The sequence below is a fragment of the Cryptomeria japonica genome, chromosome 6 (genome assembly GCF_030272615.1).
Source record: "Cryptomeria japonica chromosome 6, Sugi_1.0, whole genome shotgun sequence".
NCBI lineage: Eukaryota > Viridiplantae > Streptophyta > Pinopsida > Cupressales > Cupressaceae > Cryptomeria > Cryptomeria japonica.
The window spans coordinates 550,946,535-550,972,319 of record NC_081410.1 but is presented as its reverse complement, the minus strand read 5'-3'; the positions used below and the strand labels follow the sequence as shown (position 1 = coordinate 550,972,319).

Sequence of the window (25,785 nt, the reverse complement as noted above, 5' to 3'; positions counted from 1 at the left end):
ACCTTTGAGAAACTCAATCCCTTAAATGCAAAGGCTAAGACACTAAAACGACCAACAACAAAACTAAAAGAGCTAACCCTAGAAAGCAAAAAGTGGGGGTCTTCATTTGCAATGGGGCGATGTGTGAGTACCTCACAACAAGGATGTTTCTTAAACTTTTGAAAAAAGGGGGTGAGTTGGGGACATTTCCTACCTGTCCCCACATCCCAAAAAATCCCCCCATGGGGCACAAGGTTATTTTTGGCAAGGGACATGTCTCTGAGGAGCATATTTTCAAACCCTTCTAGCCTCACAATTCCCCCTTCCATCCAACATATATATAGCCTAAAAACTAAGAGGTCCAAGAAAGACCAAGGTCAACTATAGTCCCAAGGTAAAACCTAATAAGTTCAACAAGCACACTATTTAATGCTACCATACACAAGCACTCCTTATAGTTTCCAAGTGAAGATATTCATGATGTCTCATGTTGGTGCTCCCAAAATTTCAATTTGGCCAAAGAAAATACTAAACAGAAGCCCCAAACAAGTAGATACTCTACCAGCATGCCTTTCATGGCATAACAAGCTAGCACACATTATAATTGGGCTATATTCAATAATGGGTGCATAAAATTGTTAAAAATCTCTTAATTTCAAGGGTTTTTTTATTTTGCCGAGTCATTGCCGAGTCATAGCCGAGTCACGAGTCGAGTCGGCCTTGCCGAGTCCGAGCCAAGTCCGAGTCTGGGAACTTTGGTCCTAAGACCATGGTGCTGACTTAAAATTCCAGCTCTATTATTCTTATGTTTGCAAATACACCATGAAATCTCCTACTTCAATATTCTCCCTTTAAACATCTAGAATGCTGCACAATTTTGCAACTCCTCTTGTACTTCACTCATAAACAATATGGAATGTCTTTTTCCAAAGCTTCAATTCACTTAGTTGTTATAGGCGAATTCTGCTTATGCCAAGACTAGGTCCCAAAGTCCAAGCTTTTCTCCCACCACACATCCCAGCAGCTAAACACCTCTATTTTCCCATCCATCTCAAGGTGATACACCAAATTAAACTGCAGCTAAGTGTTTAGCTTTGTCCATAGCTTTCTCCACAAGTGTCCTTGGCAAACAATATGTTGAGCGGCAGCCCATGCAATCACACTATCTCCCTAAAAATTTTCCACTTGTGCAACATCTTGGTCTACTTCCATGTCACAAAATGTGCCATCTTGGAAATCCTACCTACAAAACTAATGGAATCATGGTCCCAATAAATTCTTAGCAACCCAAGAACAAAGTCCATGTTCAAGTGTTCCATGGCCTCTCAAGGATTGACAAAGGTTGATACAACCTTGCATTCTAGCTTCCGCCTTTCACTAATTAATAAACATTGCATCTTTGCACAAACTTTCATGCATCCATAGACATGCATGGTCAAAAAAATCCCTCACTTAGTTGTACCATAGTCTTCTTGATATTGAAATGACAAACCAAGCTACCACTATGCTTTTCTCACACATTCAACCCTTGGATGTACACAGTTGCATGCCTTTGAATGGCAATCCATATTGCACCATTCCAAACATTAATGATCAATAGACATGCATGGTCAAAAAAATCCCTCACTTAGTTGTACCATAGTCTTCTTGATATTGAAATGACAAACCAAGCTACCACTATGCTTTTCTCACACATTCAACCCTTGGATGTACACAGTTGCATGCCTTTGAATGGCAATCCATATTGCACCATTCCAAACATTAATGATCAATCCACATAAGCAAGCTCTAAACATGCCATCCAAGCTTCCTTTAAGTCTTCCTCCTGCACATACAACTCCTTCGTAGAATCAAAACCTATGACTGCCATATGACTATCCTTCAACAAGGCACATCTTTAACTCAGTGCCCAGAATCAAAAGTTTGACATACTGATATGGATAAGACTTTTAACACTTTTCCTTGAGTTTTGGAGGTAAAGTCTGTCCAATCAATCAGTAAGATGCTAGGAAGCTATCCCGGCATCACCAAAAAGATAGAACATCAATGACCCTGCTGACCTCAATCATTATGGATCTCACTCAAACACTTCCTGAATAATGGAAATCTAGCTGGAGGCTTCATTTGGGAGCAAGCTCTAGATTATGAAGCCATCCCCTTCAAATCCCCTCCTTGATCGTCATATATATATCAATTATTATTATTACTTAATATAATTACCGACGAATGATTAATTGAAATTTAACTATTTATTTATTTATTAAATATTATTATTCATATTTGTTTAAATAATAATAATATTCTTGAAATATTATTATATTATGATCATCTGGAAATATTATGAAGGAATATTACATATTAATATATTAATGATATTATTAATTAAAAAACGCAATAATATCTGTAATATCCCTACATCTAAATATTAATCTACTAAATTAATTTAATGTGTAAATATTTAATAAATTAATCTTAATCATGAAATAAACTAAACCATCCCACTAAGAAAGATTCAATCATAATCAACATTTGATTAAACAAATTATGCAAGACATCGATTGGAGTCAAATTGACTAAGCCATATGAAGATCCTTAACCAAGATCATCAACAGCCTTCCGTTTCCACAATCGCTGATCAAGAGGAATCGTATATCAGAGACAGCACCGATGTTTCCATAAAAGCAATGGATTACATCAAGAGAGTATAATTAACAATCTGTATATATTGAAGCCTCCATGAGCATTTATATCAAACATGAAGCAAAATAGACATTAATGTCATCATTACCAAATGTTGTTAATTAATAAATTAGTTATCTACATAAGGTGCGATTACCATGAAATTCAAATAGTCAAATGGTGCGACTTGTAGATAAGAGTAATTTAATTAATGAAGAGGTGCCTCACGAAAAGGTTAATACGATGAGATGTCTCCCTTCGTAAAGAAACTGGAAGCTATAAAAAGAGTATTATGTTGAATACTAAGAGGGGGGGTGAATGAGTATACCAAAAAATACTGAACTTAAACTCTCAAACAGTTTAGCAGTTAACCGGTATAACAGATTTACTAACAAACCAGTTAAGACAAATGCAAACCAAACAGCAAATAAAGCATTCACCCACAAGAGCACAATCACCATAACACAAGAGGTTTTGACGTGGAAACCCAAATGGGAAAAACCACTAAGAGGGGGTGAATTAGTATACCAAAAAATACTGATCTTAAACTCTCAAACAGTTTAGCAGTTAACCGGTATAACAGATTTACTAACAAACCGGTTAAGACAAATGCAAACCAAACAGCAAATAAAGCATTCACACACAAGAGCACAATCACCATAACACAAGAGGTTTTGATGTGGAAACCCAAACGGGAAAAACCATGGTGAGCAGAAACTCACAAGTAACTATCTGCAGAATAGAAACCAGACCGGTTAAGGTCATACAATGTTCTTTACCAGAACAGATCCTGTTAGGAATCTAGATCTCTGTTAGGAGATAAGTCCTGTTAGAGACTACCTTGTGAGAGGATTTCAGATTCACAGTTGTGAATCACCTTGTTAGAGGATTTACAAAGGCTTTGCCAGGCCTACCCGGTTAAGGGTTTCAGACTTGTCGAAGATGTGAGTAATCAATAAGTGAGTGATCTAGATACTAGCACAGTATGCTTGGTTAGATCCATGATAGCTCATTGTTAATGCACATTTAGCATTACTTCAGTCTTCAATACTTCTACACTCTGTGTCTTCACACAGACCTAATCTTCTCTTCTATTCTCGCACATACAAAAACCCTCATCCACTATCAAAACCCTATCAACTTCTAAAACCCTAGACATGATGTCCTTATAAAGGAATTTGATTTCATGTCGATCCAATAGGATTACATTGCAAGTTCCTAGGTTCAGTGCATCTAGACACATTTGGTAACACGGCACAAAATCACTGCCAAAGTGTCGGTGGATGATAACTCATCACAAAAATACTGGTTGGTAACTCATCACAGAGTAATATCGGTTCATACATTTTACCGATTACCGGTTGTCAACATGAAGACTGGTAGATCAAAGTGTTAACTACCGCTTTGTTCCTTCGTACCGCTTGAGATCCTCGAACCGCTTTGAGGTCTTCATACCGCTTTGGGTCTTTAGTCAGTTTGTGACCGGTAAACACCTTCTGCAAAACACCGATAATCTAAAGACTATAATACATAATACCGGTTGGAACAATTACTGGTTGAGCATAACTCATACATAAGGAAGTGGTCATAAAACAAGTGTGTGTCCATCAATGACAATCACAACATCATCAAAATGCCAACATATTAAATGAGAATTGAAAGGGGGGAGGATATAGGATGGGATAGTCGTCGATCAGATGAGAACTATTAAGTTACAGGCAATAACATCCTTGTTTGGTGGTATGCATGGGAACATGCTTAATACGTAAGCTTAATATATAGAGTCTGATAATGTTTTATGCAGAATTTAAGGGTAACATTAATATAAACTACAATATGTATGACAGCCACTCCTTAATTCTATATATAGTGGCAGACCAGATCTGATGCATGTCAAATCTGTCTGTCCTCACAATTATTAAATATAATTAATGCTGTTAGGAAGTGATGGTACTGATAATTTATATAATGGGAATTAATAAATAGGTAACTAATAAATAATTAAATGATCTATAATGTAATATAATTATTTTATTTGTTTATTTATGTTCAAATCAAAATAAGTATATATATATATATATATATATATATATATATATAACAATGATGTAATATCAAGAAGATGATATATGTATATACATACACATATACTAATACATATATATACATATCCATATATATATATGTATACATAATGTCTTTAATCAGATAAATAACAATATTAGATCATAATTCAGAAAAGCTCATAGGATAATAGGTAAGGAGAATATGTTCACATGTATAATCCTTGTTGCTGTTGTCTAAACCTAAGAGGGGACATTACAGAACCGGAACTACTACTGCGGGTTACGACAGGTAAGTAATGAATGAATACTTCATTATATATGTTAATGAATATAAATAATGAACATTTTATTATATATGTTAATGAATATAAATAATGAACATTTTATTATATAGGTTAATGAATATGTATAAACATATGTTAATGAATACATATCAATGAATAGTTAGGAATATACATTAATAAATAAATGTGAGTATTTGAAACTGGACATTTCCTGAATATATGTTATGGAATACATGTTAAGTTAGGAATATGTAAATGTGGATTATGGAATGGAAAATAGTAATGAATTATAAAATGTAATATAAATGTGATTATATGATGGAGGCTATAGGGAGGAAACTCCCTTAGTCTGATGGAGGGATTATGATAATCCCTGGTAGGCAGTATATACTGAATATCTATATGCATATATATGGCTTGGTTGATTAAGTTCATCCAAGAAGAGACGCATCTGGCCGGTCCTCTCTGGTAGACTTGGATGATGAGATGCATCATCCAAGGCAAGGAATGGATCATATAGGATGGTCTTCCTTGGTATGGCTTGGGTGTAAGAAATTACGTCCAAGACGGGAATCGAATTAACCTTCGATTTCCTGGATGGCTTGGGTGTAAGAAATTACATCCAAGACAAGAATCAAATTAACCTTCGATTTCCTGGATGGCTTGGAACCAAAATGGGTTCCAAGAAGGCGAGTTTCATAGCTGCCGAAGGACATATCACAGTACGGCACTCGTATCCCTTTTATTAGATAAGAATTGAGATTAGTGTTAATTAAGTAATTTAAGTTAAATTGCAAATTAGATTAGTTATATATATATATATTTGTTGTATTCTAACAATCTGTTTTGCAGGACAATGATCTCTAACTAGTAGGGACATTGCAAAATCTAGCTAGAGGCTTCATTTGGGAGCAAGCTCTAGATTATGAAGCCATCCCCTTCAAATTCTGTGAGTATCATTCATATGACCATCTATGTAAAGACTGACCTGGATCCCAAACGGCTAGTTAAGAACAAACCCTTACACAAGATATTGAAAAAGAAGATGCATATTCTACTATAAAATAAAATGCAACCACAGAAGAGGAAGGTTTTATCTCACTATATAAGCAATCACAGACGTTATCAAAGAGGATGTGAAGATCGAGTGCATGAGTATGATGAGCAGGTCGAACTTCACAAGGAAAAACCTTAACAATTACTATATGAACAACATATGGCAGTGGAAGATTTTGCCTACTTCAGTATTCTGAGGCAGCAAGGAAAGGAAGTTTTGGATGCTCCATCTATTCTGCAATCCAATTTGACCCTGACCAGACAATTAGGGGGCACTCTGCAGCTGAAACTTCTCAGATGACAATATATTTGAATGCTACATCAAATGCCGGAATCCATAGATGTGATTGAATTGTAAACATTTCTTAGTAATCTTCTAGATAACAATCAACCTGTCAGCACTCAAACTATCTTGGAGGCATAAAATATCGAATCCTGTGTTAACTTTTATCCCTTTGAACCCTCTAACTAGAATGAAAGAAATCACTTTCTAGACAATTGATAAAAAGACAACATTCGAGAAGAGCTACGGAAACAAATTTAAGCCAAGAAAGTCCAAGAACAATATGGTCAATTCACTTAACCTAGAAGGCGTCTTCATATACTTGTGCACCAGAGCTAATTCCAAGAAAAGAACATCCAATACTCTCAATTTATTAACAACTAAGCACTTGTTTACAAGTAATGTCTTACCATACCCTCTTGTCTTTCGGATGTGAGATAGATAGATTTCTACAAAAAGTACACTTGACTTGCATTTAAAAAAAAAATGACTAGAATTTCCTGATGGACTGATAATTATCAATAGACAGCAAGGTATCAATATAACCAAATTCACAAGGAACGAGAACATATCGGTGCTTGTTTACAATAAGGAAAGTGTAACCTAAAGCATTTCAATTACTTCATCAATCTCTAAAAAGAGCAAGTTCTTCCAGGCTCACAAAGCAGTGAACTTGGAATGATTGGAGAATATCAAAGAAAGAAGCCACAACCCAGTGCTTGATTGCACAAAGATCTCAAGATGCATCTGAAAACCCGTAATGATGTATTATATTCCTTAAATTAGCCTGAGGACTCCATGAGCAATTGGTTTTATAGGAAGGATCGTCATTAGGCAGCATGGAGATGGTTAAGTAATGCCTGCATAAATTCTTCCTTCATTTATGATTGGTGGGTGTAGGCAAATTAAGATCCACAGGAAAACCCATAGAAGAACAATCACTAGTGAAATAACCTACAGATACCAAACAATCATGTAAAATAGTTGTAATGAATCAAATAGTTTGGTCAGAAACATTTTAGTCAAGTCCTATCTATATGACAGTTTTTTGAATCATAGATGCCAGTGCATGGTCCTATTATACTAGCACTTTCTAGTATTCTAAATAAGAATTATTCTCCTTAATTTGATAATATGATATTTACTTAACAGATTTGGCTGGTATATTCTCCATATAGCTACAAACTTTAAACTGTTCTCTGCTAGTGGTTGGCATAGTTCAACATGCCAACAATAACAATAGATTCTATAACTTAGGCCTGTCTTGTGGTCTAGGGACTTGAGTCTATTACCATTTTGAACTTTCAAATACACTGTCAACGGTTTTTTTAGTTAAGTGAAAAACCAACAAATTAAAACTAGATTTTCACTCTTCATGGGAAGTATGCATCTTTGTGGGACTAAACTACGGTTTTACAACTTTAGAATTAGGATTAAGGTTTTCTGGAGTAATCAATATTATGGTACTTAGGTCAGATGAAAGCTTGTAGAAGCATAGTTCCCTCAAATTTTCATGTCATTATGAATATTTTTATCTCAAGATTGACTCCAACAGCCATAGTTTCTGTACTGGCACCTTTTGAAGAGAGAAGAACCTGTGACCATAAACCAGAGAAGACACCCCGTGCCATTTATTTTCATCTTTCCTGTTTCCCATTTTGCATTTCAAGGGGCAATCAGCTAATATTTCAATCACAATTTGAATAACCTTTTAATCACTTGACTGTGATTTATGAGATCAGATGATTTCACAAATTTAGCACTATGCACTGTGACATATTATTGATTACATAATGCAACTCACATGCTCAGTACCACTTTGGATCTATACCAGATTTGTAATATGGCAATTATCCCAGTAAATTTTTTGCCCTAGATAGAATCAATTTCAATTTTCATCTGTAATTGGCCATATATATCAAAAACAAATTGAGTTCTTTGTTATTTTTTAATAGTTTACAAGAATAATAATTAACTTTTTCTTGTGAGAAGACCTTTCTGCCCCTGATTATCATCTTTCCTATTCTTACCCATCCATGTTTCTGATAACACAGAAAACTAACCCCAGGCTGTAGCATAACGGTATTGCCATGAACATTATGCATAGGTTAAGTTCAAACAGACTAATACGCTTGCATGTGCTGGATTGAGTACCACTTTTCCAGGCCAGTCATTAAAATAAGTTATAAATGGTCTCTGCAGTGCAGTCTGTTAAAGTAGCTCTTTATAATAAAGACAGACCAATTGAAGTAAGCAATGCATGCTTTTAAGTTTTAACACAATTGTTGAACTAGTTCAAGCCAAACTCTAATTTGGATGAGGAAAACCCTTTTGCCATGTACATAGATGCAAGACCATTGGGCCTTTACCATCCACAGTGCTCAGGTAATTCCTCCTATAATCTAAAGCATCTCCCAGATCATCAAGATTGCTAGCAAGCAACTGAAGCACATTCACCCACTGGAGATAACAAACTGGGGAAGTGCTCTGTGAGCATAGTAGACAAGGTAGTAACCTGCCTGACTGTAAGAAATGTGCGGCGCGCATTTGAGCCCTGAGCCTCACAAGCCCAAAAAACATATCATCTGGCTAATCAAACATACATAATTTTTTTAATTTTCTAGGCCACTATCCCATGGACAGCATCAGCGCTTTCATGTTGTTTGATGAGGATGCCCAATCATCTTCCAAAGTGCACTCTGATACAGATTTGAGCTAGCTTTTGCCTTCAGCTTTGATCTCTGTCAGCTTTATCATCTTTGGCAGTAGGAATTCCCATCAAATGGCTTTGTCATCCATGAAATGTCTTTCTTACATGACATGGTAGGGACATTAACCAGCTTGGGTTCAACTTCCTAGTTAGATTTTGATTTTGGTTGCAGTCTAAGCATTTATCTCTTAGATTGTAGGCTCTTGTTTTTAGATTTTGGAGTTTATTTTATTACATTCTATTGTAAGTAAAACCATCTATACTTCTGAATCTCATCGACCTACTTGGTTTGGGGGAGGTGCCATTGTTTTATGGCCAGTCAGTTGTTCCCATAAACTGTTTTTGGCCTTGTGGAAGCAATTAAATCATTTTATTTTATTTCAAACCTAGTAGTGGCAATTTTTCGACACAATATATCAAGCACAAGAAAGAGAGGGGGGATAGGATTTTTATTAATCATCTATAATGATTAGTAATTTGTTATTTGTCATATCCATATATAGGTGGGTAGAAACTAGAAAAGAAAAAAAATCAAAAGGTGATCAGCTGGAACAGCTGTGAAGGTTCCTAGAAAAAATAAAAAACCAGTTGACAGCTAGGAATTAGAAGTAGGTGAACAGCAGGAACAGCCACAAAGGGTAGATGTACAGCTAGAACAGCAAATAGTAATACCATTGCAAGATATGTAGCTGATATATACAGGCTCCTCCTTTGTAAATATTAACTCAGAAACACACTCAACAATTTAAAATATCAATCAATATCAGAGCCTGGCTATCAAGGTTCTTCTGTTTGTGTTTTGGGAGAAAGGCACTCTCTTCTTTCATTCTGAATATCAACTCTAACCAGAAACCTTCAATGTTTAATACAATTATTGCAGATTCGTACATTTGCCACCCAAATTTCTTGATGTCCAAATCCTTTATGTTGAATATCTTAGGTCAAAATGTTTACTCATCACATGTAGTCAATTTTCCATAAACAATTTTCAGCTCAAAATATTAGACTATTAATTTTCTCTAGTAAAATTTTAACTTTCATTTTTAATTCATGTTATTCTACAGCTGCTATTGATTGGTGATCATAATGGTGGTATTTTTTATTAGATTAGTCCCCCAAGCTCCACCGAAAACCACAATTTGGTACAGTTGCTAACCAAGAGCTACATAAACAACAACATCGGCAAAACTCCATTTCAGTTTAAACTTATGCGACATATGATAAGCATGTTTCAACAACCCGTGGGAAAACAACAGAGCACTAGTTTCATTTCTTAAATGGGCATGATTGGCTAATCTACTTTTAGGTTGGACACCAAGATATCCATTCCCCACTTTGATGACACAACCTTTGTGGACAAGTTAGATGTTTGAATTCACAATCTAGAGACATATTTCAAGACTCAATCACATGTCAAAAAGACAGAAAATCCCAGGGGATTTACTTAGTAAACGTGTCCTATATCACCTTCAATTATGGAATCCTAAAAAATAACACCAATTTCCTTTCTAACCTTACACATTCAATTTTTTATACCCCTCCTCCTAATACAGTATTCCTATTGAAATATGCCCTCTTTTTACCATATATCTTTGGTATCTTCTTTTTTTCAATCACATTTTTATACTCCTATCTATTTATACCTCTCATATGATCAACTGAACATTTCATTTCCATCACTATCACACCCAACTTTAAACGAGAAATCTTGAGTGAATTTAAGAGAAGATAATGAAAATAATAAAATACATAAAAAATATTTTTATACTATGATCATTTAAGGTCAATTAATGTCTCATATATATACATATGTATATATAGGTATATATACATACATATTTATATATATGTATATGTGTATATATACATGTGTATATACTATATATACATATGTATGTATATATAGGTATATATACATATGTATATATATGTATATGTGTATATACACATATACACATATACATATACATATGTATACACATGTATATATACATTATTATTAGTATCCATTGTATTAACAATATCAAATTATACTAACCCTATTAAATTTTATTCATATTATTAATTGTATTAGCAATGCTAAACTGTATTAAACAGTAGCATGCGATGTTGTAAAGAAACCTCATACCCGTAATGTTTCTCAGCCTTAGTGACTGCCGATCTCTTTCTTTCCCTTCCTATTTCCTTATCTTATCCTTCTGTGTTCCTCTTATCCTATTTTCCCGTGTGTGTATTCTTAACATAGCCCGATGCATTGGTAATATGATCAGTGCTTTAGTAATAAACAAGTTTTGATATAAGTAATGCTCATATTAAATAATTCTACTATTATTTTGTGAATAATAATAATCTTTATAAAGTAATCCATAAAGTGAATATATATATATGTGTGTATGTGTATGTATATGTATATGTACTTGTATATATACATGTATGTATACGTATGTATATATACACGTATGTATACATATATACACATGTATATATATGTATGTATGTATATATATATATATACACATATACATGTGTATACATATGTATGCATACATGTGTATACATATATATATATACATATTATGTATATATATATACACATGCATATATATATACATGTGTATACACATGTATATATATACATGTGTATACATACATACATGTATATATACATATGTATACATACATGTACATATGTATATATACATGTACATACATGTGTATATATACATGCACATGTACATATACATATACATATACATAGAAACGGGACTCAGACTCAGTGAGGCCAACTCTACTTAGGACTTGGAGTCGGCAAAAAAAACTCAGTTAGGCTCAGCAAAGTGAAAAACTCAAGAAATTTAGAGATTTTTAAAGATTTAAAACTTGTTTCATGCACCCTTTATTAAATACACCTTAAATACACCATAATATCATCAAATAGAAGCTAATTTGATTACATACACAAGTATACATCAATCACATAAGCTGAAATTATATATATGTCTACATACATGTGTATATATACATGTATGTATGTATACACATGTATATATATACATGTATATATATACATGTGTATACAGATGTATGCATACATATGTATACACATGTATATATATATACATGTGTATACATATGTATGCATGCATGTGTATACACATGTATATATATATACATAATATGTATATATATATATATATATATACATAATATGTATATATATATGTATGTATACACATGCATGCATACATATATATACATATACATGTGTATATATACATGTATACATATGTCTATATACATGTGTGTATGTATACATACATGTATATATACATACACATACACATACACATACACATACACATACACATATATATGTTCACTTTATGGATTACTTTATAAAGATTATTATTATTCACAAAATAATATTAGAATTATTTAATATGAGCATTACTTATATCAAAACTTGTTTATTACTAAAGCACTGATCATATTACCAATGCACCGGGCTATGTTAAGAATACACACACAAGGGAAAATAGGATAAGAGGAACACAGAAGGATAAGATAAGGAAATAGGAAGGGAAAGAAAGATATCGGCAGTCACTAAGGCTGAGAAACATTACGGGTATGAGGTTTCTTTACAACATCGCATGCTACTGTTTAATACAGTTTAGCATTGCTAATACAATTAATAATATGAATAAAATTTAATAGGGTTAGTATAATTTGATATTGTTAATACAATTGATACTAATTATACAGTTTAATATTATTAATACAATTAATACAATTAATACAACTAATACAACAGTCATTATAGCAATCACTCGAGTTCATATCAGACATAAGATTATAAAGTAACGTGATTCAATAATGTTACAGATAGGAAATAAGATAATATATGAAACTAACATTACTAATGCAACAACAAAAAAGTGTTTAATATGAAGTCAATATTACTAACACATAATAATGCTAATATCATCATGGAATATAATACTGTCAATATTACTGGTATTACTGTGTAAATGATAAGATAATATGAGCTGAATATGTATGCTTAATATATGAAGCCTGATAATGTTCTTATGCAGAATTTAATAATAATGTTAATATAGACTGCAATATGTATGTCAGACATAAGATTATAAAGTAAATCTGATTCAATAATGTTCAAGATAGGAAATAAGATAATATATGAAACTAACATTACTAATGCGACGAAAAAAGTGTTTAATATGAAGTCATTATTACTAACACATAATAGTGCTAATATTATCATGGAATATAACTGACAATATTACTGATATTACTGTATAAATGATAAGATAATATGAGCTGAATATGTATGCTTAATATATGAAGCCTGATAATGTTCTTATGCAGAATTTAATACTAATGTTCATATAGACTGCAATATGTATGGCAGTTTAATAATGCCTTTCTATCACTAACTGCCCATGTGACAATGAAGTAAATTATATAATGGAATCTGTAATACCTTTCAATCTCACCATCCAATTATGGAGGGAGAATACAAGCAAAAGCACTAGGCTCCAGCAGGTACGCCAACCCCAAGTGTGGGCCAGAGGCCAAGTTGACGAGGTCCTTGGTGCTCTTGGGCTTGTTGGAGAGGGATAGACTCGAGGCACCTTCTGTGATTCTCCTTGAGCTCCATATGAGGATAGGTGTAGGGAAAGAAAGGTTGTTGAATCCTTCATATACACTTTGCAATATATTAAGAATGATGAATATATGTTCTATCATGACATGATGGAAATGTTGTCTAATTTGTTGTGCAGGTTGACATTAGTGTCCATCTATTGTTGTCTCTATGTACTAAAATTGTGATTCAAGGTCAGAATATAAGAGGGTCCCATTGGGGGACATTACACTCAATCCCTAGAATGCAAAATATAATTGATTAAATTAAAGGGAAATTATTTGATGTGAATACATGATCATTTTCTATTCCCTTTACATGTGTGGATCACGAACATGAATTAATACTTGTGCATAGGGTAAAGCACAAGAAACTAGAAATACAATTGTTTGTCTATCTCATATCTACCCACAAAAACTAAAAAATTACTCTTTAATAGTATTGTGTTCCAAGCATTTAATTTTTTAAATAAGATAACCATTTAAAAAAAGAAGGTAAAACTTTTTTTTTTCTTATCATTACCAAGTGAGACAATTTTTATGCATGACACCCCCTTGGTGGATTCCTACAAGAAGAGTCATTCGCACTTATCTTATATATTGACTTGCAAGGCTTGCGTACGTCAAATCCCCTTTTTAATAAAAAATGCCTCTCTTTTGTGGTATACAAACACCAACATTATTTCAACCACTCAGGACTAAACAAATATGTACGTAATCCCTACATAAATAGCATAACAAATTCCACTTTATAGCCTCGTGAAGGCCAAAAGTAAATAGATATAAATTTTAATTATTATTTTATTTACCCAACTTCCTATTCATAAGACCTAACCCCCAACTCCATCCTTGCTCCTAACCCCAATACCTAAGAGAAAAACATAATTATAATTACCCTCTCTACTCTTAATACCTAGTAATAGATCTATCTATTTTTCCCCAATATTTAATACCACGTTGTGAACTCATGAGCTACAATATTGCCTATCTAGTAATGCCCCCAGGAACAAATTATGATAGTAAGGTTTGCATAAATGATAAAATATCCATCTAGCGTCAACTTCATGTTCAACTTCTTGAGGTAATAGAGCAATAATAAAATAATACTTGGATAAATTTTAAAGTGACCTATTGGACAGGATTTTAATCCAATTCAACAAAGATCTACTGGTATAGTGGCACCATCTTTTCCAGACATTTGGCAAATCAGTCCAGCAAAGCATGGAACAATTCAATCACCTCTCTATCAGGTTGGATGTGTAGGACATCGATGAGATTCATTGCATCAAATTTGTCCTCAGCTTGTTTTCTCATCCTTCACATGACTTTTAGCTCTACATCATCGCTTCCTAAGACCAATCTTTCAGCTTGCCTTAAAGGTGGAATCAAAGAAACAAAAGGCACAACCAAATGCGAGACAATCTTTTTTTTTAAACAAAAAAATTGCTATTTCATCTTTTGCCCATACTAGCTCCTCTCATGCAGTGGGTATTCTTCACTAGATTGATCCATTAAGGGCTCAACCCTTTTATCTGGAAATGGAAAGAACTATTGTTCCCACCACAAGCACATAGAACATTCTGCCAATGTATGTAGTGTTCTCAAATCAAAGAAGGTGAAACCCATTTTTGCTGAGTGAAGTACACAAAATGAGGTTTTAGAGATTCGAGTTATTAAACCCAACACTTCTAATCTTGGTGCATCCTCATGGCCAATGATGATATTGCCAACAATGGGAAAACTCTTTTCACACATAATTGTTAAATCAAGAACAGATTGGTAGAGCTTATTCTTGAGAATAGTAACCAGAAGATGTTTATTCAAAGAAGTTTGTAGACAATCTTCAATTGCCAACTACGAAACATCCATGCACATAGCACTTGGGGTGGGTTGAAACAAAGTGACATTACACACTTGTGTCTTACAAGTGTTTTGTAACATTTGCCATTGAACCATTCCAAGATACAGTTTATTGTGATATTACTCCTCTAGATGGCTACAATCTGATAATGGAAAAAACATCATCCATATGACCACAAGACCATCTTTAATGTCTTCTACAATGCACAAGGCTGGTAAAGTGCATAAACCCTCTTCTTCTTCTGTTAGTCATTTGCTTTCTGGCAGTCCAATAATAAAAATTACACTTACATATGTTTCTTACTGTTTGAAACACCTATGATGTCAAGTCAAATAATGTTAGCAAGCTTGTTAAAGTGCATAAACTCTCTTCTTCTTCTGTTAGTTCTTTGCCCTCTAGCAGTCCAACAATAAAACATAAACATGAGTTTCTTAATCTTTGTAGCATTGTGATGAACCCTTGCTGGTTCAACTCTTCAACCTGCTGTAATTTGTAGATCTTCTTTGTAATTTTTAATTATTAAGATGGTCTTTCGGAATAGACAGAAGTTGCAGAAGAGGGTTTCTTTAATTTGCAACACATATTGAATAATACATGAATTTAATCAACTGAAACAATGAATTGGAGAATTTAGAAGCATACCCGTAGGTCCTTAGCCAATTTATTGAAAAGAAAGAATAAATCAGCAACTCACAAAGTTTTGATTTTTATTCTGGAACAATTCAGATCTGCTCTTATTTAAATACTAGGACACCCAAACAATGAAAGATGGTGCCAATAAATGAGCAAGCTGTGTGTTTGGGAAGAGAAGCCTCCAAACCACAGAAGAATCAACGACAAAACAGTAAATAGGAAAACCCTACAACAAATTTGTCTTGTAAGAAGCCAAATCTGCCCCAATTCAATTCAATTTGACTTCTGAATGAAGCCAACCAAGCTGCAACAATTCAATTGTTCTTTCACAATCTCAAAGCTACTGAATTCTGAAGAATGCACGCTCTCCAAAACTGGTCCAAACCCTAGCCGCCATAGCCAAGTGCTCAGGAGAGAATGTCAAATGCTCAATATCAAAAATGAGGTCTAATTTCCATCTTGGCTGCCTAAATACCCAAAAGGTGCGATTTTTGGCAATTAGGGATTTAAAAATAATAACTTGCTTTTAGGGTTCCCAACTTAACCCTAAAAGCCACACCTAGCTTAGGAGATAATAAATCTTCACTTAAATAAATTTAAGTGATCCACTTTATGATTTTATATTAATATTTCATTAAAATATTAATTGCCTATGGAACCACTAAAAAATTCATATCTCTCTCATTATTGCTCGGAAACTGAATCTGTCAAAAGCTAGGGTCACAGTTCACCATACCATTGAAAATAGGACCATGTCTATTTTTAGCAATTTTTCCCTAAAAAATAGGAAATCCTCATAAAGTGACAGAAACTGATGAAACGAAGACCAGAACTGAACTCAACACTGAACTAGAACAAATAGATAGACCACTCCTCAAGATACTGCATTACTGACCCCTTTATCCATACTCTGTTAGCCTACAAGGGTCCAAAAATAAGCTAACTCCTCAATCCCAAGTCCCTGACTAGGATGGGGACATTACAAGCATCCAAGATGCCAAGTCAAACAATGCATATTTTGAACTTTTAGGACCCTAAAGAATGTCCTCCTTGGAAGCTGCTTTAGCATTCTACTGAACTGTTTCCATGTTCTCAACCACCTTAGCACACTGCATCCTTAAGAGTGCTGAAATAAAGTGACAAATCAGCCAGATGCTAAAAGAGGGCAAATTCCAAACAAACACTTCTCCTTCTGGATTCTTACTCTTATTGTTCCAGAGAAGAAATGTAAGAGTGGCAGTCGGTCACAAATTATTGTACTTTCAACAAAATCACCATAATTAACCATTACCCACTTCATAGACTTGGCAATCTTTTGGACCAAAGTCAAGACACCAAGTATTTCACTAAATTTGATTTGACCTCTAAGAATCATCTGTTACATCCCACTTGTGCCCTAGTAATTTTGTGCAGTATTTTCGTCCTGATACATGTTAACCCTGGTGCATTTTGATATACTCGTATGATGTATGATGTGCCTAGTTTTATGCTTTAAATGATGGATTTGTTCAGATGATTATGCATGTGTGAATAATGATAATTATGTTTTCTATACAAAATTGATGTACTTTGACTTAGTAAATTGAGAAATTTCAGTTAGCAATGTGATATTATGTTTCACTTTTATCACGGTTTATTAATTGTCAGAACTAGACAAGATTTGACCTAACCGATTTCTGTGGGCCAAGTGTATGTAGGAGACCGTTGTCCTCTACAAAAGGAGGGAAAGTATCATCAGGTCGGGAGGTGAAAGAATGGAAGAACTCAATGTCGTTTGAGAACCCTAGCCTAAGCCAGGTAAACCTAGGTGGATCTTGTCGAACCTTGATTAGCCAGTGTGTCAATTAACCTAGTAGGTCAGTGCATAGAATCTGAGGTTTGCCACTTCCTGAAATAATTATTAATTATTAATATTAATAAATTATTTCATTATTTATTAATTAAGTTGACTGGACTAATATTACTTTTTAATATATATGTTTATGTAAATGTATATATATGTAACTGATATATCCTATACGAGTACCTAGGTACGGTAGCACGTATACCTAATCGTATACGTACTATCGCAGTCAGATATTCGTAGGAAGTATAGGTCACGTATATATAGATATAAATAAATATGTATTATTAAATTTAATTATAATTGCCTGGCAAGTTTTATTTTAATTAAATAAATTATTTTATTGGCCAACTTTAATTGGCAACTCAATAATTAAGTAGATGTGATTATTTTCTTTCATAGTGTTGAAAGAAATAAGACTTAAATAAAACTTTTAAATCTTATTAATGTAAGCCATTACATAATTTCTATTTAATGAGCAAGCCTTAATATTTTATCGAGCTAGTTGGAAAGTTAGTAAGAGCAAAAAGAATAATGTAAGATAAAACCTTGTATATCCCCATCCATCATTTTGGAGTTATCGAGCATGAAAGGAAACAAAGGAAAGAGGTTAAAGACATTGTGCGTCATTATATATCAAGGTGGAAAGATATTTTTGCATTTTTTTGGGAAGGCTTTCGATGAAAGCGAAATGCAGTCACGGGAAATGCAAGCATGCCCTGCGTGACTCCTTGGGGGTTTTGGATAATCCGCCTGGTATTAGGGCGTGGGTTTTGGGACTGCATGGTTTATAAAAACAAAAAGGATAAGAGAGGAAGATATTTTATTTTACGGCTGGCTTCTGGTAAAAACGACAGGAATAGGGGTTTGTTTGGTGCTTGCTTTCATTCACAGCTCTGCCATTTGATATTTTAGAAGGAGTTCTCAAACGAATACTTCATATCTCAGGTCATGTTATCTTCAGACCTGCGTTTTCCTCTTCTTCTACTATTATTTTCTCTTATGAAAAATGAAAAGAAGAAATTGCATAAATGCTTTGTGGTTGTTAAATGCTGAAAGTCTGAAAAATTCTTATGGCAATCACGTGGGTTGGAAACCCTTCTGCACTTTTATGTTTTATTTTAGCTGTAATTTCAGTTAAAACATGTGATACCAGCATGAAGAAATGTAATGTATTATGCTAAGGGACCAGTGATAGTCTGAAATTGAAAATACATACATTTTTTCTCCTATTAATACTCCGTTAATATTTCAGCAATAAATATGTTCTGGAAATTCAGGAGAGGGTTAACCCTATGCAATTAAATAAGACACCTAATGAATCTCCAGTTTTAGGGAGGAAACATAATGGGTACTGTTTACATCTATTAGGAAGTAATTATCCTTCCATGCTGCTTTTTATTTTCATATATAGAGTAAGGGGACTTACGTAGCTGTGACTGCATCTGTTTATTTTGTTCCCATTATGGTGAAGAGTGGTAATAGTTTCTTATGCACATATATTTGTATATATAGTAAGAATATATATAAATATGTGTGTATAAGAACCTATTCTATGGTTTCTTAAGTCGGATGTAAAAATGTGAAGGTTTAAAAGAATCTAAACTACCGATGTTAGACAAGGGTTTGAACAGTTGGCAGACTTTAAGGAAATATAGTCATTATCTTCTGCTGGAACTATTGTTACACCTTCTTGAACAGCAAAACCCTGCTTTCCCCATTACATATTTTGGCAAACTATAAATATCTGGGTTGCTTATACGGAACTACTGGATCTTCTTTTATATTAATACTGAGTTAATGTATCAGTCTCTTATAGGAACAGTCCATTCTATTTCCATTATGGAAAGAAAGGGATTTATTCATTGGTACTTTTATTCTTTTCCCATCTAACGAATAAGGTGTATGTAGTGTATATAATTACTTGCATGCATATACAACCTGTATAATTACTTGCATACTAGGTTGTGTGTGTACGGAAGCATGATGGTGTAATACTACGTACCAATATATGTATGATATATAGACTGAATCCTTAAACTGCAAAATTAATTGAAAGAAATTATAACCACAAGGCCCCTCAGTATAGAGTCGGAAACTTGCATAATCTCATGTTCTGGAAGATTGCTGAAACCTTAATCAAGCTTACTCAGTTTTGCTTAAACCCGAACCATTGACCAGCAATGTTAATTACACTATTCAATTGGAATCACCGGGTCCTAGTTTCCCTTTTTGAGTTCAGTTGAATTCCCTAAACCTAGACTTATTGCCGAGAAGGGTGAGATCATTGACAGCGCGAAGACTCGTGCTTATAGTGTAAAAGTTTGGCCAAGGTGGTGCTGTGTAATGCATGCACTAGTTTGATCTTTAGCACCAGATACAACCTTAGTCAGAGCGTCATACTAGTAGGGAGTTACCCTTAGTGTATGACCGACTAAGTGCGTAGGTCCTAACACCAAGTCTCAGATGGCATTGAGTTCTCGTATTCCTTTACCTTCCTGCGAAGGGTCGGGCCAGTCCAGAGGAATATGGCACGGGGGACTAGATAGTCCGTGGTTGGGTGGAAAAGCGCCCTAATGATACTTTCCCTCCTCACCAATAACATGACAGAGTTTGAAGTTCAAAATTTAGCATCAGTTTAAAAGTACTCTCTAAACCCTATCTCTCTTTCTTTTCATGCAAGTTAATTAGTTCTTAATTATTACGTGCATGCTTAATTTTTAGTTTTTATGCACTTAATCTTCCAGTTATCGTTATTCATTTTCCTGTTTGAATTTAAAAAAATATATATATATATATCCATCTTGCTATGCTTATGTTAACGGCTATTTTGCAACGGTTAGATTATTTGAATTTAAATTTCTTTCAAATCTTCAGCATGTTACATCATCAAATCTCAATGGATCCCCTTGATGCTCAGAAAACAGGTTTAAGACTGAGTTTTATCCCTATAATTGGCATTTTGTGTTATTTGGCCTCACTGATGCACCTGGCACATTCTTGTGCATAATCAAAGATGTTTACTAACCCCATCTTGGCAAATTTGTTGTCACCTGCCGTGATGACACCTTGGTCTACAGCAAGTCCTAGAATGACCACATGATAAATGTGCAAAGAATTCTAGATCATCTTCACCAACAGCATCTCCAAATATGAAGAAGTCCTTCTTTGGTCAAACCTCAATTAAGAACATAGGATTGCTCAATAACAAGCATGAAATACATACAGATCCAAACAAAGTAAAGGTTCTTTAGAAATGGCCACTCCATTTAGCGTTTCAGATCTGAAGAGTTTTCTGGAGACCGTGTACTTTGATAGAAAGGTCACCCATAAGTACTAGCATGTTTTCCATCCTCTTCATCAGCTCACTAGTCAATTTAATCTTAATTGGAGCCCAAAGACTACTCACTGTTTCATTGTTGGAAAAAGGCTCTTTGCTCTCACCCAACTTGCAAAAGCTAGTTAAGGTTGAGACTGACACTTCCCAACATGCCATATGAGCAATATTTAGACAAGGTGCACATCTAAAGGGATCTCATACTAAAGCATTATCACAAGAAAAGCTCAATTACAACACCTATCACAAGAAATTGCATGCCTTGGTACAAGCACTCACGCAGTGGTACCATTCTTTTCTCAAAAAGATGGTAATTCTGCATACAAACCAACAAACCCTTCAATTCTCCTACTCTCAATCTAAGACTCGGGAACATTGGCATTTAAAGTGGGATCTACATATAACAGTTTCATTTTGTGATCAAATGCAAGAAGGGTCTCACTAACAAAAGGCTGAACTTCTTAACCATCCTTCCTCTTGAGTAATTAGCATTTTTTATACTCAATGTACAGCATATGACGAGAGGAAATCTCTCTATTCTGTAGATAATCAATTTAGTCTGACTGTTCAAGCTGCACAACACCTACAGTGGGAAGCAACGTATTTCCTTGCCTATATTTTTCAAGAGCTTACTGTATAAATTCATTCATCTTTTTCATCCCCACAAGCCCTTTTCACCAAATTTTGCTAAAGAAAACTCATATATCCTCCTATGGTAAACATTTTGGTGTCCACGAGACTTCGCAGCACATTCAATGGGACTTTTATCGGCCTTCTATGTAAACCATGTTGAGGGTTACAACCATTAACACTTTCTTTGCAATCAGTTTAAGCTAAGCCTCCCAAATGAAAACTTGGACTATATCAAAATTTATTGATACCTTCTCAACCATGAAAATTCATTTCCGTGAATTCATTCGCAGCTTTTCTAGCACTTAGTGACAATGTAATTATATATTTGTGTTTGTCTGTTGGTTTTCCATAAATGGCTATTTTTATGCCATGCTCGAAGACAATCGATAGTCTATAGGCTGCAAACTTGTTATTCAAGCATGTTTGGGACAATTTCTGGCTGCCCTTCACTATCATTCATATTGTGGCTCACACTTCTTCTTAAGTCGCTTCTGGCTATTATTGGCAACCATCATGGAAGCTTCTAGGTTGTCAATTGAGATTCTCTACTTCCTTTAATCTACAAATTGATGGTCAACCTAAGGTGGATAATAACACTTTAGTCCATTCACTTCAAATTTCTGACATCAAATGAATTTGCAATGTAAAACTTAATTGAATGTCAATCAACATATCAACAATCAAACAACTCGTGTTTCTACAACACATTACCCTTTTGACATTTGTTATGAAATTCCAACATTTGGTAGCTTATGAGACTTCAGTTGCTCTTACAGGTCCAAATACCTCCCAACATCAAAAGGAGCAAGAAAAAGGTTTTATCTTTGTGGAATATTAGACCAAACTGCACACAAAAGCTGAGGACATTCTTAAGCATACTCAAGCTAAATCCAAGGCACTTAATGACTGACATCAAGATCCTTATTCTTTTCAAGTTGGTGATCGTGTTTGGCTTCACTTGGATAAACAAAAGTTGAACAAAAACATCACAGGTTGAATCCCATCAGACAGGCACATTACACCATCCTCCAAGCAATCAGACCTGTGCCTTTCGATTGAATCTTCCAACTCAGTTAGGCAACCATTTATCAAAGTGAACAAGCTCAAGTTGTATGATCCATCTCACTTGGAGAAAAAGATTTCTATCACTTAGACTAAGGATACAATTCCTAATTTTCCACAACCTTTGGTTGATGGTATTTTGCCTAATGTTTGTACCCATACCAAACGCAACGAGAAAACCACTTCATATCTTGTTGACTAGAAAGGAACTCTACAGACACAAAGCGAATGGTTCTCTGTGTCATCCATTCCCAATGAAATCCCAAATCTCATGTAGGAATTCTGAGCAGGGAGGGAACGATGAGGCAGTTATTGTAGTTAGTAACTTAATTAATGTAATTTGTAGCCATATACACAGGTAGATAGAAATAAATCAAAATATGGGCAGTAGAACAGCAGTACAGCAGCAAAGGTATATAGAAATAAATCAAAAAGTAATTAGCCCCGGGAACAGCAGTACAAAGACAGAGAAATGAACTAAAAGTAAGCAGAGTGCTCGGATAGCTGGAAAAATTAGGTAAACACTTAGAAATAAAATAAGTCACTGTATCGTTTTTGCCAAGGACGGTAAGGGGTGAGCAACAGCAAACCACTTGAGCTTTGGTGTAAGTCGACTGTCGAGAAGGTTGAAGGCACTCGACGAAACAATGCTCGGTCATTTAAGCGCTCAACCCGTCATCAATTCAAGGGAGGGGCTTGAAGGCAAAAGAGCTCCACCGGTTGGGTGAAGGGCTCTCTCCCCTCGACCTCGTGCAATTTCCTACCATGGCATCTATCTCCATCTTTATCTTAGTTATCAGACTAGTCTCGATAGTGTGACTCATCCTAAATATACAGGCCTTTTCTATATAAATGTATACTCTGATACACAATCAACAATATAAACATGTCAATCTTACCGTTCGTTTTCATTTATAAATAAGAATTTATTTAAAGATGGCAGCGAATGTGTGATGAATATTTATATGACACTTTCTACTCACAACTGAATTGCAGAGTCCTAATATTTTGCAGGTCAAATAAAACTTAATATTTCTTGGAACCACCCGATGAAAATTAGCCTATCCCCTTGCATGAGAGCACTTCACTAGAATATTCCATGCCAATTAAATGTAATAAAACAGACCGTGTAGAGGTATCAACCCCCTTTCCTTCCATAAGCGAAGTAAAAGGTTTCAATTCTCCATTTCAACAATTTTCAGCTAATACATAAACTTATTTCATGAGTTTCTCAATAAAAAGAGTGCAGAGGAAAAATAAGGTATTCGAAACTAAAACGCGAAAGAATAAAAAGAGAAGGAAAACGGCCCTCAGATGATTAACCTTTATGTTTTCTCGCGGATGTCGTGGCTTCTTCGAGAAATCCATGATGTTACATTTTGCAACAGGAACTTCTCCTCCTCCAAGGCCGTTCCTTCGTGTTAGCCGACGGGATTCGAACCTACCTCCACAAATATTTAACAGTCCACTCTCCGGAACAGAAACTGGCAACGGCTTCAGGCCACGAAAATTTGGCAAAACGTGTGAATGATAAAGTTCTCCCGCCATTTCATTTCGGTTTTTATGGATCGCCCGTTAGAAACTTGACTGAAAATGTACAGGTGAAAAGAAGCATATCTCGAATGTATGGAAAATATAATATGCTGAAAATGAGTACGAGATTTAAGTGCTCTGCATTTGATTGGAGGAGGAGGGGATTTCTGGGACCTCGGCCTCCAGACAAAACATCACGCTAAAAAACGACGACCTGAGAACCTCTTACAAATTACAATACCCTGTTAAAATGTAAAATTAAATGCCCTGAGACAAAAAAATGAATCTGAGGAATTAGAGGTGAACTCGTCTCTCCACTCTTTTTTAAAAGATGCTAAAATGAATTTAGCACAGTTGCATGCGTTTCATGCTTGGAACATCAAAAGGGATTCTTTGTGTGGGAATCCTACCTAATGTACAATTTTAGGTGGTATGAATTTCAAATGTGAAATAAAGTAAGGTCGTTTGTTAGTTTATGATTAAGTTGTGTGGAGTATGAAGGTTGGAGTATTAAAGAGGGATGAGAATGAGATCATGTTATTTTAAAAAAAAATTTATAATGTAGAGGTTTTTTAGGGGAAGTGTACCAATAGTCATTATAGTTAATTTCACATATTCATAAATTCTAAATGCACATCGGATTTTTAATGTTTTTTTGTTGTCTTTGTATGCAACTTAACTACTTATGGCTATTGTTTTGGCTTCTAGATAGTAATGATGCAAGTTATGGGATCCGTTATGCATGCAAGGGTCAAAAAGTGGTCATTCAAAGTTTTGCCTAATACCTACTTACAAATGCCCCAATAATCGTGCACTACAACCACCTCAAAAATTGCTAATACTTTTGCACAAATGCCCTAGTAGTCGTGTGTTATAGGTACCAATAAAGTCGTACAACTCCTCTAATTAAAGTCTACGAATTCTAACTATTGGGGGTACAAGTGGGTGGTTATTAATACATGTGAAATTTATTAATGGGCTTTTAGTTATCATTTTCTTGGTTTCTTTAAAGTTAGTAATTGGGGGGGGGGGGTGGGGTGAACAACGAGTGAACAATAATTGGAACATGGACGGAAAATAGTGTTCTTCCCCTAGACCTAAGAACTTAACCATGCACAAATTTTCTTACATTAAATTTATTGGATAACTTGTAATTGTGAATTT

General features: G+C 34.6%; 1 protein-coding gene across 3 annotated transcripts in view; it reads right to left on the bottom strand.

The window, feature by feature from the left end:
* Positions 1 to 25,010, bottom strand: part of LOC131041269 (uncharacterized) — a 144,257-nt gene extending 119,247 nt beyond the window's left edge. The window contains exon 1 of one of the 3 annotated variants that reach the window (XM_057974294.2): positions 24,412 to 25,010. In XM_057974294.2, coding sequence (XP_057830277.1) covers positions 24,412 to 24,636 — 225 coding nt within the window. In that variant the 5' untranslated portion in view covers positions 24,637 to 25,010. The remainder of the gene's footprint in view (positions 1 to 24,411) is intronic. The other 2 variants (XM_057974296.2, XM_057974295.2) reach the window with 2 other exon arrangements.
* Between the last annotated feature and the right edge of the window lie 775 nt (positions 25,011 to 25,785).